This window comes from Oncorhynchus nerka, linkage group LG24 (assembly GCF_034236695.1).
Source record: "Oncorhynchus nerka isolate Pitt River linkage group LG24, Oner_Uvic_2.0, whole genome shotgun sequence".
Taxonomy (NCBI): domain Eukaryota; kingdom Metazoa; phylum Chordata; class Actinopteri; order Salmoniformes; family Salmonidae; genus Oncorhynchus; species Oncorhynchus nerka.
The window spans coordinates 20,395,437-20,408,186 of NC_088419.1; the positions used below are offsets into that span (position 1 = coordinate 20,395,437).

Genomic DNA, 12,750 nt, shown 5'->3' on the forward strand with positions numbered 1-12,750 from the left:
AAGATGTACAGACAGGTGCTAGTGGTGTTGAGCTGTGTGGTTGGTTACAGAGAACGTCCTGTACAGTTGGTTGAAATGAACCACTTCTGTAGTGTGCTACCTCTCACAGGGACAAACACCAACCTGCAGTAAACCCTGAGACTAACCAGCACAGAGGCAGGTGAAGAGTGAGTACTGAGCAGGCCAGGTGTGTATCCCAAATGACACCCTATTCCCTACATAGTGCACTACTTTTGACCAGAGCACTAAATGGAATATGGTGAAATTTGGGATGCATACCTGGACAGTGGACTTACTGGGGTCGTTGAGCTCGTGCTGCTTGGCGGCCGCCGTCCTCCTGCCTTTGTTGCCGGCGACTTTCCCGGCGCAGCAGCTCCCCACCAACCCCACCCCCGCGGGTCTCCCGTTGTGTGGCAGCGGCAGGCCGGCCCGGGTGGTGATGCGTACCGGAATGGGCGGGTTCATCACTGTGTCCACACGCAGCGGCAGCGCCCTCATGGTCGAGGACGAACCGTAGAAGCTATTCTTGGTCAGCTGTCGACTGTTTGGTCCTGGGAATGGGTGTTGATGGGGGTGGGTGTGCTGTGGGTGAGGTCGAATGGGGGGTCTGGGCGTGGGGGATGTAGGCTGGGCTGCTGGGGGGTGGTAGAGGTGGGCAACCTCCGGCACCAAGGAGTTCCCACAGTGTTCACACGTGCTGTGGCTTTCACTGGATTTGCTACACTTCCCACACACTGTGTGGTTCCTTTCTGGATTTAGGGGCTGCAGACAAGGCAAAGACAATTACATTTCAGCATCAGGTAGGCTACACTTAAATTATTTGTATCTTCTGACATCAGTCAACATCATTGCTAAATCGCTCAGGGGTATCGTCTTAAAACCGCTCAGCTCTTTTTGGTTGAAATGGACAGTGGAGGTAGACATTATAAACAAGATGCTTCCTCCTATTCAGTTATTCATAGGATCTCTAGCCACAACATTAATAGGTATGACTCGGACAGGAAGGAACAGGCTGGATGGTTTGATAGTGGACTAGCAAGATCAGAGAGAGCGAGCGAGGCCCAGAGGGGAAATCAGAGAGCGAGAGAGAGAGAGGCCAGAGGGGAGATCAGAGATCGAGAGAGAGAGGCCAGAGGGGAGATCAGAGATCGAGAGAGAGAGGCCAGAGGGGAGATCAGAGAGCGAGAGAGAGAGAGGCCAGAGGGGAGATCAGAGAGCGAGAGGACCAGAGGGGAGATCAGAGATCGAGAGAGAGAGGCCAGAGGGGAGATCAGAGAGTGAGGACCAGAGGGAGATCAGAGCGTGAGAGAGAGAGAGGCCAGAGGGGAGATCAGAGAGCGAGAGAGAGAGGACCAGAGGGGAGATCTGAGTGAGAGAGAGAGGACCAGAGGGGAGATCAAATAGCGAGGCCCAGAAAGGAGATCAGAGAGCGAGAGAGAGAGGCTCAGAGGGGAGTAGCAGTAACTACAGTCCAGCACGGTCACAGTCCTCATAGAAAAGGCTCCATAATGGTAAACTCTAACCAGTAGATGATCCTAGACTCGCCCAGCCAGCATAGGTCCTTTTTAACTTCAGGACCTGGCATATCCATAAAGCGTCTCAGAGTAGGAGTGCTGGCTGATCTAGGATCAGGTCCCCCATGTCCATATAAACGTATCCATTATGGTGTAAAAGGCTAAACTGATCCTAGATCAGCACTCATACAACAATATGTTTTATGAATACGGACCCAGATGACGACGTGAGTTCATACTGCTCTTACCTCCACTCTCTGAACCTGCGAGGGAAAGCTACAACAGCCCTCCAGCAAGGGTCTCCGACTGTGCTCTTTGATGCTCACGTTGTCGTTGGCTTAAAAGGGAATAAAAGACAACGTGGAAAGGAAACAGTCATCTGTCATGTACAGTATGCAGTAACGACTGATCGTGTTGAGAACCAGCCTCATCTTCAAGACAAACAAAAAAATATAGTGGAGAAAGTTGGCCTTGGGGAAGTTTCACACAGGTGCAGTTTTCCAGTGTTTCAAGGTCACCTTGCAGCACCAGGTGATCATCATCATTACTGTATACTGTCATATATGTCTGTGCCGGAGTCAGCTGGCTGGGCCACAGTGTGCTTTACTAGCCTGACTGCCTGTGTGTGCTACTGTCCTCTCCATGCTCATCTGTGGCAGCTCCTTCCTCTCAGAGGAGCTTTGCAGGCGGATTAATCTGCGAGGCCTGATGCAATCCCTCTTAGGCAGACAGACAGGAGGCTCAGCCCAGATCTACTGCCCTCCAGGCACCACTCCGCAAAGGATTTCACTGCTAGAGACAGACTTCCCAGCAAGACACCGTCCACTATTCCCTCTACCACCTAGTACCAAGTCCCACATTACATCCTGATAGTAGCATTTAACCGCACCATCTTCGTACAGCACACTGTGTCCACATAGGAAACCATGGTTTGAGACTGCCTCAGATTGAGACTGCACACACTGTCCTCCATCCCCCACCACCACTTGTCGTCCCACATCACATCCTGATAGTAGCATTTAACCGCACCATCTTCGTACAGCACACTGTGTCCACATAGGAAACCATAGTTTGAGACTGCCTCAGATTGAGACTGCACACACTGTCCTCCATCCCCCACCACCACTTGTCGTCCCACATCACATCCTGATAGTAGCATTTAACCTCACCATCTTCGTACAGCACACTGTGTCCACATAGGAAACCATGGTTTGAGACTGCCTCAGATTGAGACTGCACACACTGTCCTCCATCCTCTACCACCACTTGTCGTCCCACATCACATCCTGAAAGCAGCATTTACCCACACGGTCTTAGTAGTACACTGCCTCCACATATAACACGCTGCTGTTATTCTATCAGTACAGTGAATGTAATGGCAGTGCGTGTCTCATTTTACCTGGGCTCTCTGGACAGGTGAGGATGATACTCTCTACTTCTGCTGCTTGGATCTGCTGTTGAGTGGTGCTGTAGTCTCTTCTGAGGGAACAATGGCACAGTCTGGTCAGAAGTCATTCAAAACAAAGCCTTTTGTTTTCTTGTCAACAACCATAACGAGGTAAACAAATCAATAACTCAAATTTGGAGATAAACAAGTTATGCAATTGGAGAGATTGGAGGGGGAAATGATCTAATATGATGAAACAACACGTGGGGTGGATGGATGCAGGTAATTAAGGTAGCTAGTTAGTATAAACGCACAAAGGTGGATGGATGCAGGTTAAGGTAGCTAGTTAGTATAAACGCACAAAGGTGGATGGATGCAGGTAATTAAGGTAGCTAGTTAGTATAAACGCACAAAGGTGGAAGGTGGATGGATGCAAAGGTGGATGGAATTAAGGTAGCTAGTTAGTATAAACGCACAAAGGTGGATGGATGCAGGTAATTAAGGTAGCTAGTTAGTATAAACGCACAAAGGTGGATGGATGCAGGTAATTAAGGTAGCTAGTTAGTATAAACGCACAAAGGTGGATGGATGCAGGTAATTAAGGTAGCTAGTTAGTATAAACGCACAAAGGTGGATGGATGCAGGTAATTAAGGTAGCTAGTTAGTATAAACGCACAAGGTGGATGGATGCAGGTAATTAGCTAGGTAGCTAGTTAGTATAAATGCACAAAGGTGGATGGATGCAGGTAATTAAGGTAGCTAGTTAGTATAAATGCACAAAGGTGGATGGATGCAGGTAATTAAGGTAGCTAGTTAGCACAAAGGTGGATGGATGCAGGTAATTAAGGTAGCTAGTTAGTATAAACGCACAAAGGTGGATGGATGCAGGTAATTATGGTAGCTAGTTAGTATAAATGCACAAAGGTGGATGGATGGATGCTAGGTAAGGTGGATGGATGCAGGTGGTAGCTAGTTAGTATAAACGCACAAAGGTGGATGGATGCAGGTAATTAAGGTAGCTAGTTAGTATAAACGCACAAAGGTGGATGGATGCAGGTAATTATGGTAGCTAGTTAGTATAAACGCACAAAGGTGGATGGATGCAGGTAATTAAGGTAGCTAGTTAGTATAAACGCACTAAGGTGGATGGATGCAGGTAATTAAGGTAGCTAGTTAGTATAAACGCACAAAGGTGGATGGATGCAGGTTATTAAGGTAGCTAGTTAGTATAAACGCACATGGCCACAGGCACCACTGCTTTGACTACAGCATGAGATGGAACCAAATACAATGTTGGAACAGGACAAAGTTCAGATCACTACAATGTATTACAGCACAAAGCATGGCTAAGCATATACAGGGTGCAATGTCTTCCCTTTCTTTTAGGTCAAGGTTGCTTTAGAAAGGAACATGAAGAGAGCAAGTCTAGTCTTGCTGTTACGAAACCAATAACAAACAGACTGATTTTGCTGCACTCATTATGTCTAGGGGTCTTAGTTTTAGCTACCCGGTCTGTAACCTGACTCGTTTTGTCTAGGGGTCTTAGTTTTAGCTACCCGGTCTGTAACCTGACTCGTTATGTTTAGGGGTCTTAGGCCTAGCTACATGGTCTGTAACCTGGCTCGTTATGTCTAGGGGTCTTAGGCCTAGCTACATGGTCTGTAACCTGACTCGTTATGTCTAGGGGTCTTAGGCCTAGCTACCCGGTCTGTAACCTGACTCGTTATGTCTAGGGGTCTTAGGCCTAGCTACCTGGTCTGTAACCTGACTCGTTATGTCTAGGGGTCTTAGGCCTAGCTACCCGGTCTGTAACCTGACTCGTTATGTCTAGGGGTCTTAGGCCTAGCTACCTGGTCTGTAACCTGACTCGTTATGTCTAGGGGTCTTAGGCCTAGCTACCTGGTCTGTAACCTGACTCGTTATGTCTAGGGGTCTTAGGCCTAGCTACCTGGTCTGTAACCTGACTCGTTATGTCTAGGGGTCTTAGGCCTAGCTACCTGGTCTGTAACCTGACTCGTTATGTCTAGGGGTCTTAGGCCTAGCTACCTGGTCTGTAACCTGACTCGTTATGTCTAGGGGTCTTAGGCCTAGCTACCTGGTCTGTAACCTGGTTGGTGCTGCCACCTGGGGGAGGGTGCGTTGAAGTGGATCCTGGTAGAGTGTATTGCCAAAAGCCGGGTGTACACTACACAACTTTCAAAATCCTGACCTCTCACATTAAACAACATATTTCCTGTCGTTTTTTTGGTCTTGCCAACGTAGTGGTGCTCAAACTAAACAATGTGGCACAGACTTGGGTCACACAATACATAGTACCCGCCAAGCTCATCATTAAGCTTGGGGCCCTGGATCTGAACTACGCCCTGTGCAACTGGGTCCTGGACTTCCTGACGGGACGCCCCCACGTGGTAAAGGTAGGCAACAACACCTCCACTACGCTGATCCTCAACACAGGGGCCCCACAAGGGTGCGTGCTCAGGCCCATCCAGTACATCCATGACTGCATGGCGACGCACGTCTCCAACTCAATCATCAAGTTGCAGACAACAACAGTGGTAGGCCTGATTATCAAGCACGACGAGACAGCCTACAGGGAGGAGGTAAGGGCCCTGGCGGAGTGATACCAGGAAAATAACCTCTCCCTCAATTTAAACAAAACCAAGGAGCTGATCGTGGACTTCAGGAGACAGCAGAGGTTGGTTGGACATTTGGCTTGGCCCCTTACTAACTTCTAAAGATGCACCATTGAGAGCATCCGGTCGGGCTGTTTCACCAATTGCACCGAATGCAACCGCAGGGCTCTCCAGAGGGTGGTGTGGTCTGCCCAACATCACCAGGGCCACACTGCCTGCCCTCCAGAACATCTACAGCACCCGGTGTAACAGGAAGGCCAAGAAAATCAACAAGGACCTCAGGCATCCGGGCCGTGGCCTGTTCACCATGCTACCTTCGAGATGCGAGGTCAGTACAGGTGAACCAAAGCTGGGACCCGGAGACTGACAAACAGCTTCTATCTCAAGGCCATCAGACTGTTAAATAGTCAACACTAGCCGGTACCCTGCCCTGAACTTTAGTCGCTGTCATTAGCCAGCCACCACCCAGTTAATCTACCCTGCACAACGGACTAGGTATTCCATTTCCCTACGTACACAGTCATGGAACACTGGTCACTTTAACAATGTTAACACACTGTTTAATCCACTTCATATGTATAAACTGTATTCTAGTCAATGCCAATCCTATTTAACTATTGCTGTACATATTCTATCCACGTATTCTTCAGATATACTATATATATTCTATCCACATACTGTCCATAATGTCTATACATCCCATCACATACACATATATATAGTGCATTCGGCAAGTATTCAGACCCCTTGACTTTTACACAATTTGTTACGTTCCAGCCTTATTCTAAAATGGACTAAATATTTTTTCCCCCCTCCATCAATCTACACACAATACCCCATAGTGGCAAAGCAAAAAGAGGTTTTTAGTAATGTATTACAAACATTTTTTTAATTGGAAATAGTGGTGTGGGGGCTGTGCTTTGGCAAAGTGGGTGTGGTTATATCCTGCCTATTCGTCCCTGTCCCGGGGTATAGTCAGATGGGGCCACAGTGTCTCCCGACCCCTCCGGTCTCAGCCTCCAGTAATTATGCTGCAGTAGTTTGTGTCGGGGGCTAGGGTCGGTCTGTTATATCTGGAGTATTTCTCCTGTCTTATCCGGTGTCCTGTGTGAATTTAAGTATGCTCTCTCTAATTCTCGCTTTCTTTCGCTCTCTGAGGACCTGAGGCCTAGGACCATGCCTCAGGACTACCTGGCCTGATGACTCCTTGCTGTCCCCAGTCCACCTGGCCGTGCTGCTGCTCCAGTTTCAACTGTTTTGCCTGCGGCTATGAACCCTGACCTGTTCACCAGACGTGCTACCTGTCCCAGACCTGCTGTTTTCAACTCTCTAGAGACAGCAGGAGCGGTAGAGATACTCTGAATGATCAGCTATGAAAAGCCAACTGACATTTACTCCTGAGGTGCTGACCTGTTGCACCCTCTACAACCACTGTGAGTATTATTATTTGACCCTGCTGGTCATCTACAAACATTTGAACGTCTTGGCCATGTTCTGTTATAATCTCCACCCGGCACAGCCAGAAAAGGACTGGACACCCCTCATAGCCTGGTTCCCCTCTAGGTTTCTTCCTAGGTTCTGGCCTTTCTAGGGAGTTTTTACTAGCCACCGTGCTTCTACACCTGCATAGCTTGTTGTTTGGGGTTTTAGGCTGGGTTTCTGTACAGCACTTTGAGATATCAGCTGATGTAAGAAGGGCTTTATAAATAAATTTGATTTGAAATTTGAGTTGAAATATAACATTTCCATAAATATTCACACCCTTTACTCAGCACTTTGTTGAAGCACCTTTGTCAGCGACTACAGCCTCGGGTCTTCTTGGGTATGATTCTACTAGGTGTGCTTGGCACTCCTGTATTTGGAGAGTTTCTCCCATTCTTCTCTGCAGATCCTCTCAAGCTGTCAGGTTGGATGGGGAGTGTCGCTGCACAGCTATTTAAAGGTCTCTCCAGAGATGTTCGATCAGGTTCAAGTCTGGGCTCTGGGTGGCCACTCCTGGACATTCAGAGACTTGTCCAGAAGCCACTCCTGCGTTCTCCTGGCTGTGTGCTTAGGGTTGATGTCCTGTTGGAAGGTGAACCGTCGCCCCGGTCGGAGGTCCTGAGCGCTCTGGAGAAGGTTTTCATCCCCTCGATCCTGACTAGTCTTTCTGTCCCTGCCGCTGACTAACATACACACAGCATGATGCTACTACCACCATGCTTCAACTTATGGATGGTGCCAGGTTTCTTCCATACGTGACACTTGGCATTCAGGCCAAAGAGTTCAATCTTGGTTTCATCAGACCAGAGAGTTTCTCATGGTCTGAGTGGCTTCTGAGGAATGGCTTCCATCTGGCCACTCTACCATAAAGGCTTGATTGGTGGGCGGCAGGGTAGCCTAGTGGTTAGAGCATTGGACTAGTAACCGGAAGGTTACAAGTTCAAATCCCCGAGCTGACAAGGTACAAATCTGTCGTTCGGCAGTCATTGAAAATAAAAATTTGTTCTTAACTGACTTGCCTAGTTAAATAAAGGTAAAATAAAAAATAGAAATTGGTGGAATGCTGCAGAGATGTTGTCCTGGAAGCCACTGGAGTCTCCAATCTCCACAGAGGAACTCTGGTCATTCTGACAGAGCACCAGCAGGGACTTGGTCACCTCCCTGACCAAGGCCCTTCTCCCCTGACTGCTCAGTTAGGCCAGGCGAGCTCTAGGAAGAGTCTTGGTGGTTCCAAACTTCTTCCATTTAAGAATGATGGAGGCCACTGTGTTCTTGGGGACCTTCATTGCTGCATAAATGTTTTGGTACCCTTCCCCAGATCTGTGCCTCGACACAATCCTGTCTTGGAGCTCTGCAGACAATTAATTCAAACTCATGGCTTGGTTGTTGCTCTGACATGCACTGATAACTGTGGGACCTTATATAGACAGGTGTATACCTTTACAAAATAATGTCCAATCAATTGAATTTACCACAGGTGGACTCCAATCAAGTTTTAGAAACATCTCAAGAATGATCAATGGAAACAGGATGCACCGGAGCTCAATTTCAAGTCTCATAGCAAAGGGTCTGAATACTTATGTAAATAAGGTATCTGTTTTTCTAAAAACCTGTTTTCAATTCGCCAAAATGAATTGATCAGATCACCTAAAGAAAGTGAGTAACATGTCTCTTCGACTGATTAGAGATCCAGCCCTTCCGACTACTTTGAGAAAAAAAGCATTTTGTCAAATGAAACCATTCGGTAGCTCTGAATGCTATGTTATGCAGTACGACCACAGTGTGACTTCAGTGAGGACTCATACCTTTGGACAGGTTTCCTCATTGCAGCAGGAACATTGTGGGTGTGTTGAACGGGTCTCCCCTGTAGAACAACTCCTTGAGATGGTGTTGGGCTGACTATTAAATAGTCAGTTCTGTTAGGCATCGGTGACGTCGTTGCTACCATGTTTGGGAGGTCACTGTAGTAGAGGAAGCAGAGGAACGACATTAGGTTTTTGCTATACACAGGTTGTAATGGTTCATTATGATATTTGCAGTTGTCAGCAAAACATTCCAATTTGAACTGAAGAGATACTTGCAACAGTAATATGTCATACCTTAGCCTCTTGTCACTTCCTGGTTTGTTTAGAGCCCATATGTGATTATTTGTATTTGGCCTGTTTTCATATGTTTTTAGGGGATCCGCAGAAGAGAAATGCCTAAGAGCGGGGGACTGGTGTGGGGAGAGAGATTGAGAGTAGAGAACAGAGAAGGTAATTAACACAGGATCTGATGGCAGGTTGCAGGGCATTTCTGCACAGTACATAGATAATTCTGTATGTCAGTGATGCTGCATGAAAAATGGATACACCCCTGTAGAGTATGACAATAACAGCACTGATCTGATGTCCTTGTTCACTGTTCAAGAGAAACATGTTTTGAAGATTGTGTTATAATAGCCTAAAGTAAGATCACATTCACAATAAAGTTCATCAGGTTAAATGTTCTGTGTATAATAACCGAGTGCTGTAAGCATCAAATGTCACAACATGAACTTTTCACCAGCAGCAGCATAAAACAGACCAATTTTGTTGGTAAAAATACAGAGCCCTCTGGATGGCATAGCCAGACACACTTTGGCAGAGAGATAGTGAGAGGAGAGCAAGATGGGCAGAATAACGATGACCTAAATGTGAGTTGTGTGGAGGGGGGCTAGATGAGGAGTTAGCCTACAGTACCTTCTGTCCCTCTGGGGAGGAGTGCTGCTGTCCGTCCATCTCCATGGTCACCACCGATGTGCTGCTTAGGAGAAAAGAAGAGCAAGAAAAGGGGTGGAAGAGAATGCTTAGATAATGCCTTGGTTTTATGTCCACTTAGGCCTTACCATTGGATAAACATACTGGGTACTTAACCAGTTAATGGATTACATACAGTACATTATTGGATTACAAATACATTGTATGTAACATCATGATTATGAGATACATGTACTGCAGATTTACAGTAACATCACTGTCAGGTTGTAGCTCTAGTGTAAAACAAAAGTCTACACACTTCTATCTCAACACAATGGCTCTGTATGCAGAGTGTGTGTGTACATGTGGCCGTGCGTGTCAGTGTATTGAGCTGACAGGCAGGCAGGCTCTCAAGTGGGAATAGTAATTCACAGAAGAGAGAGAGACTTGGGGTCTATCTTAGTCTGGTGGATACAGTGGGGTCAAATTGATGCAGTGCAGCGATGCTGAGTGCTGAAATGTGGTCCGGGAGAGAAGTGCTTACTCGTGTCTCCTCTGCTCTTCACTGCCTTCAGAAAGAGAAAAGCTCCAGTTCTGCTTGTACCCTCCATCTCGCCTGGCCTGTGATCTATCCAGAGCTTGAATATAATAAACCACAACTCACATCAGTTATTCGAGGCCAAATGAAGGCATCAGTTGAAATGGTCATGTGTACTTCCAGGAGTTCACTAATAATTGCAACATTGCTTGTATTGGCACCATATGTATAATTCAAATCATCAAAGAGCAACCTGATTCAAGTGTGATCTTAAAATCTAATTAGATAAATCAGATGTTAAGCCTCAGTCTAAAGTGAAGTTGTCAACACTGACTATCCCTGCTATGTTCTTTGATGAATAAAACTCAACTCATGCCTGCAAAAAAACTGTATGCAGAGGAGACACATTGGCAGCTGAGAACAGAGCAGGTGGTACCAAGGAGCTACTCCCCCTCTCTCTGACCCACAAGACTCATTTCCTGGTGACTCTCAAACATTTGCAACAGCCTTAGAGGCTTAGCAATATGCTGCTCGAAAATTAGACATTTTGGAGTTGTAATATCTCACGAGAATCACAATAGCTAGTTTGGATAAAAACACTTTTTTAAACGTTTTTTTCATGAAAAGCAATATGAATGATGCTTTGAGAAGTTGCGTTTTATTTTCGGTGTGGTCACCCTGTCATTCTTGCAATCACGTAATTGTAGGCCTCCCCGTATCAATGTCTGAGGATAAGGAAAGACATTTTACCTCTGTAGGGTAAATCCATTTCAATTCAATCCCTTTTTGATACCATCCCTTTTGATTTGAACAAAACCTTCCATACATATTTTCCCATTAAGTTACTTTTTGGACCTTAATGCTAAAACATTCAAGAGCTAAAGCTGCTCAAAGTTGACCTATTTTCCATACCCCACATCTACGTCTTCATCACTGGAAAAGAAAGACAGTTGAGAATGATATAATTTAAAAAGCTTACAAACAGGTTTGTCAATCTGTTTAATAATTTCTTGGGGGGTTAAATACCTTCTTTTTTTTTATGTTCACCTTAAATGTCAATTAAATTTTAAAAAATGTTTTTTTTCACATTCGCATACGTTGTAGCTTAAACCCTATTTTATAAGTGTTTGAGGTTTTTGTGTTGTACCCGCCATTGGTTGAGACTCATACAGGGTGGATGTCATACAGGGTGGATGTCATACAGGGTGGATGTCATACAGGGTGGATGTCATACAGGGTGGATGTCATGTTGTTCTGGCTGATAAATGTACTAAAATGGGAACACAATTTTAATGTAAGACTTTCAAATGGTCCGGCGAACATGGTTGGAGTTCCACACATCAGAGAATGTTGACTTGAATGGGAATATCTGTTGTTTTAAATTATACTGTCAATCCTCCAATGGAAACCTATAGAAAAATAGATATTGGAATATACATGAACATTTAAATTGGCATTCGACGGTGGGTAGACTATCTTTGTGGTAGTAATTATTAGTTCCAATTTCAATTCAATTTCAGTGGTGAACCAGCTACATTGCAGTGGTCTGAAGAGATGGGTCCATTCTTATGAATTATATTTATATGATTGAATTGACACCGACCCTGTATTCAATAGCATGTTGTGTCTCAACCGATGGTGGGCACAACACAAAAACCTCTAAGCTTTCTAGGGTCTAAGCTACAAAATAAATCAGAGTTTCTGAATGATCAAAATCAACCGTTTATCTTTTCCAGTGATGAAGACATGGAAGTCTCAGTCTGAAATGCAAAATGGGTCAACATTGAGCACCTCTATCTCCTGAATGTTTCTGACCACTTCTTCCATGTGGAAACATGTATGGAAAGTTGTGTTTAAATCAAAAGGGATGTTGTCAAAAAGATATTGAATTCATATGGATTTACCCTGTATGAAACCATTAAGGCACTTAAAATGTTTTCCATAGCGGAGCTATTATTAAATTGATAATTCTCCCTGCAGTAAAATACATGTCCAATATTTAAATCAGCACTCTGGCACAGCAGCAGGATAAGTAGTGAAGCTGGGGACGTGTTATTTGCCAGAGGACCTATATTTCACAGTCAAAAACAGTACAATTTTGGTTCCAACCCCTGCTAGGAACCAAAAACACTGTAAAGAGTTTATTAGAAAAGCACAAATGTAATTCATTCATTGATCTCCTGAAGAAGCTGTCCCTTTCCCTTTCTGTCACCCCAAATGTTTGGATATGCTGGTAGTTACCAGGTTGTTAGCTAGCAAGCCATGACTGAACAAAGTGTAAACAACACACAAACAGTTTTAGAATGGCCCAGGACGTGGTTTATGAATGCAAAATAAGGTCTGGGCAATCCACTCCATAGTAAGAAGAAATGTTGCACCATTAATATGGGTCAGACAGATATTTTGCTGTATCGAATCTGCACTCTTTTTTTCTCTAGGGACTCGGAAACAGAGGTACAGCAAAGCCTCATCATTACAA

At 45.3% G+C, this 12,750-nt stretch overlaps 1 protein-coding gene across 7 annotated transcripts in view; it reads right to left on the reverse strand.

Moving 5' to 3' along the window:
* Nucleotides 1–12,750, reverse strand: part of LOC115107634 (sentrin-specific protease 6-like) — a 34,646-nt gene that overhangs the window by 18,097 nt on the left and 3,799 nt on the right. For 3 of the 7 annotated variants that reach the window (XM_065008698.1, XM_065008699.1, XM_065008700.1), the window contains 7 exons: nucleotides 10,278–10,371; nucleotides 9,737–9,797; nucleotides 9,116–9,231; nucleotides 8,822–8,977; nucleotides 2,914–2,993; nucleotides 1,763–1,851; nucleotides 297–762 (listed from right to left, as the gene is read on the reverse strand). In XM_065008698.1, the coding sequence (XP_064864770.1) occupies nucleotides 297–762; nucleotides 1,763–1,851; nucleotides 2,914–2,993; nucleotides 8,822–8,977; nucleotides 9,116–9,231; nucleotides 9,737–9,797; nucleotides 10,278–10,371 (1,062 nt within the window). Of the gene's footprint in view, nucleotides 1–296; nucleotides 763–1,762; nucleotides 1,852–2,403; nucleotides 2,602–2,913; nucleotides 2,994–8,821; nucleotides 8,978–9,115; nucleotides 9,232–9,736; nucleotides 9,801–10,277; nucleotides 10,372–12,750 lie in introns of those variants that run through there. The other 4 variants (XM_065008697.1, XM_065008701.1, XM_065008702.1 and 1 more) reach the window with 4 other exon arrangements.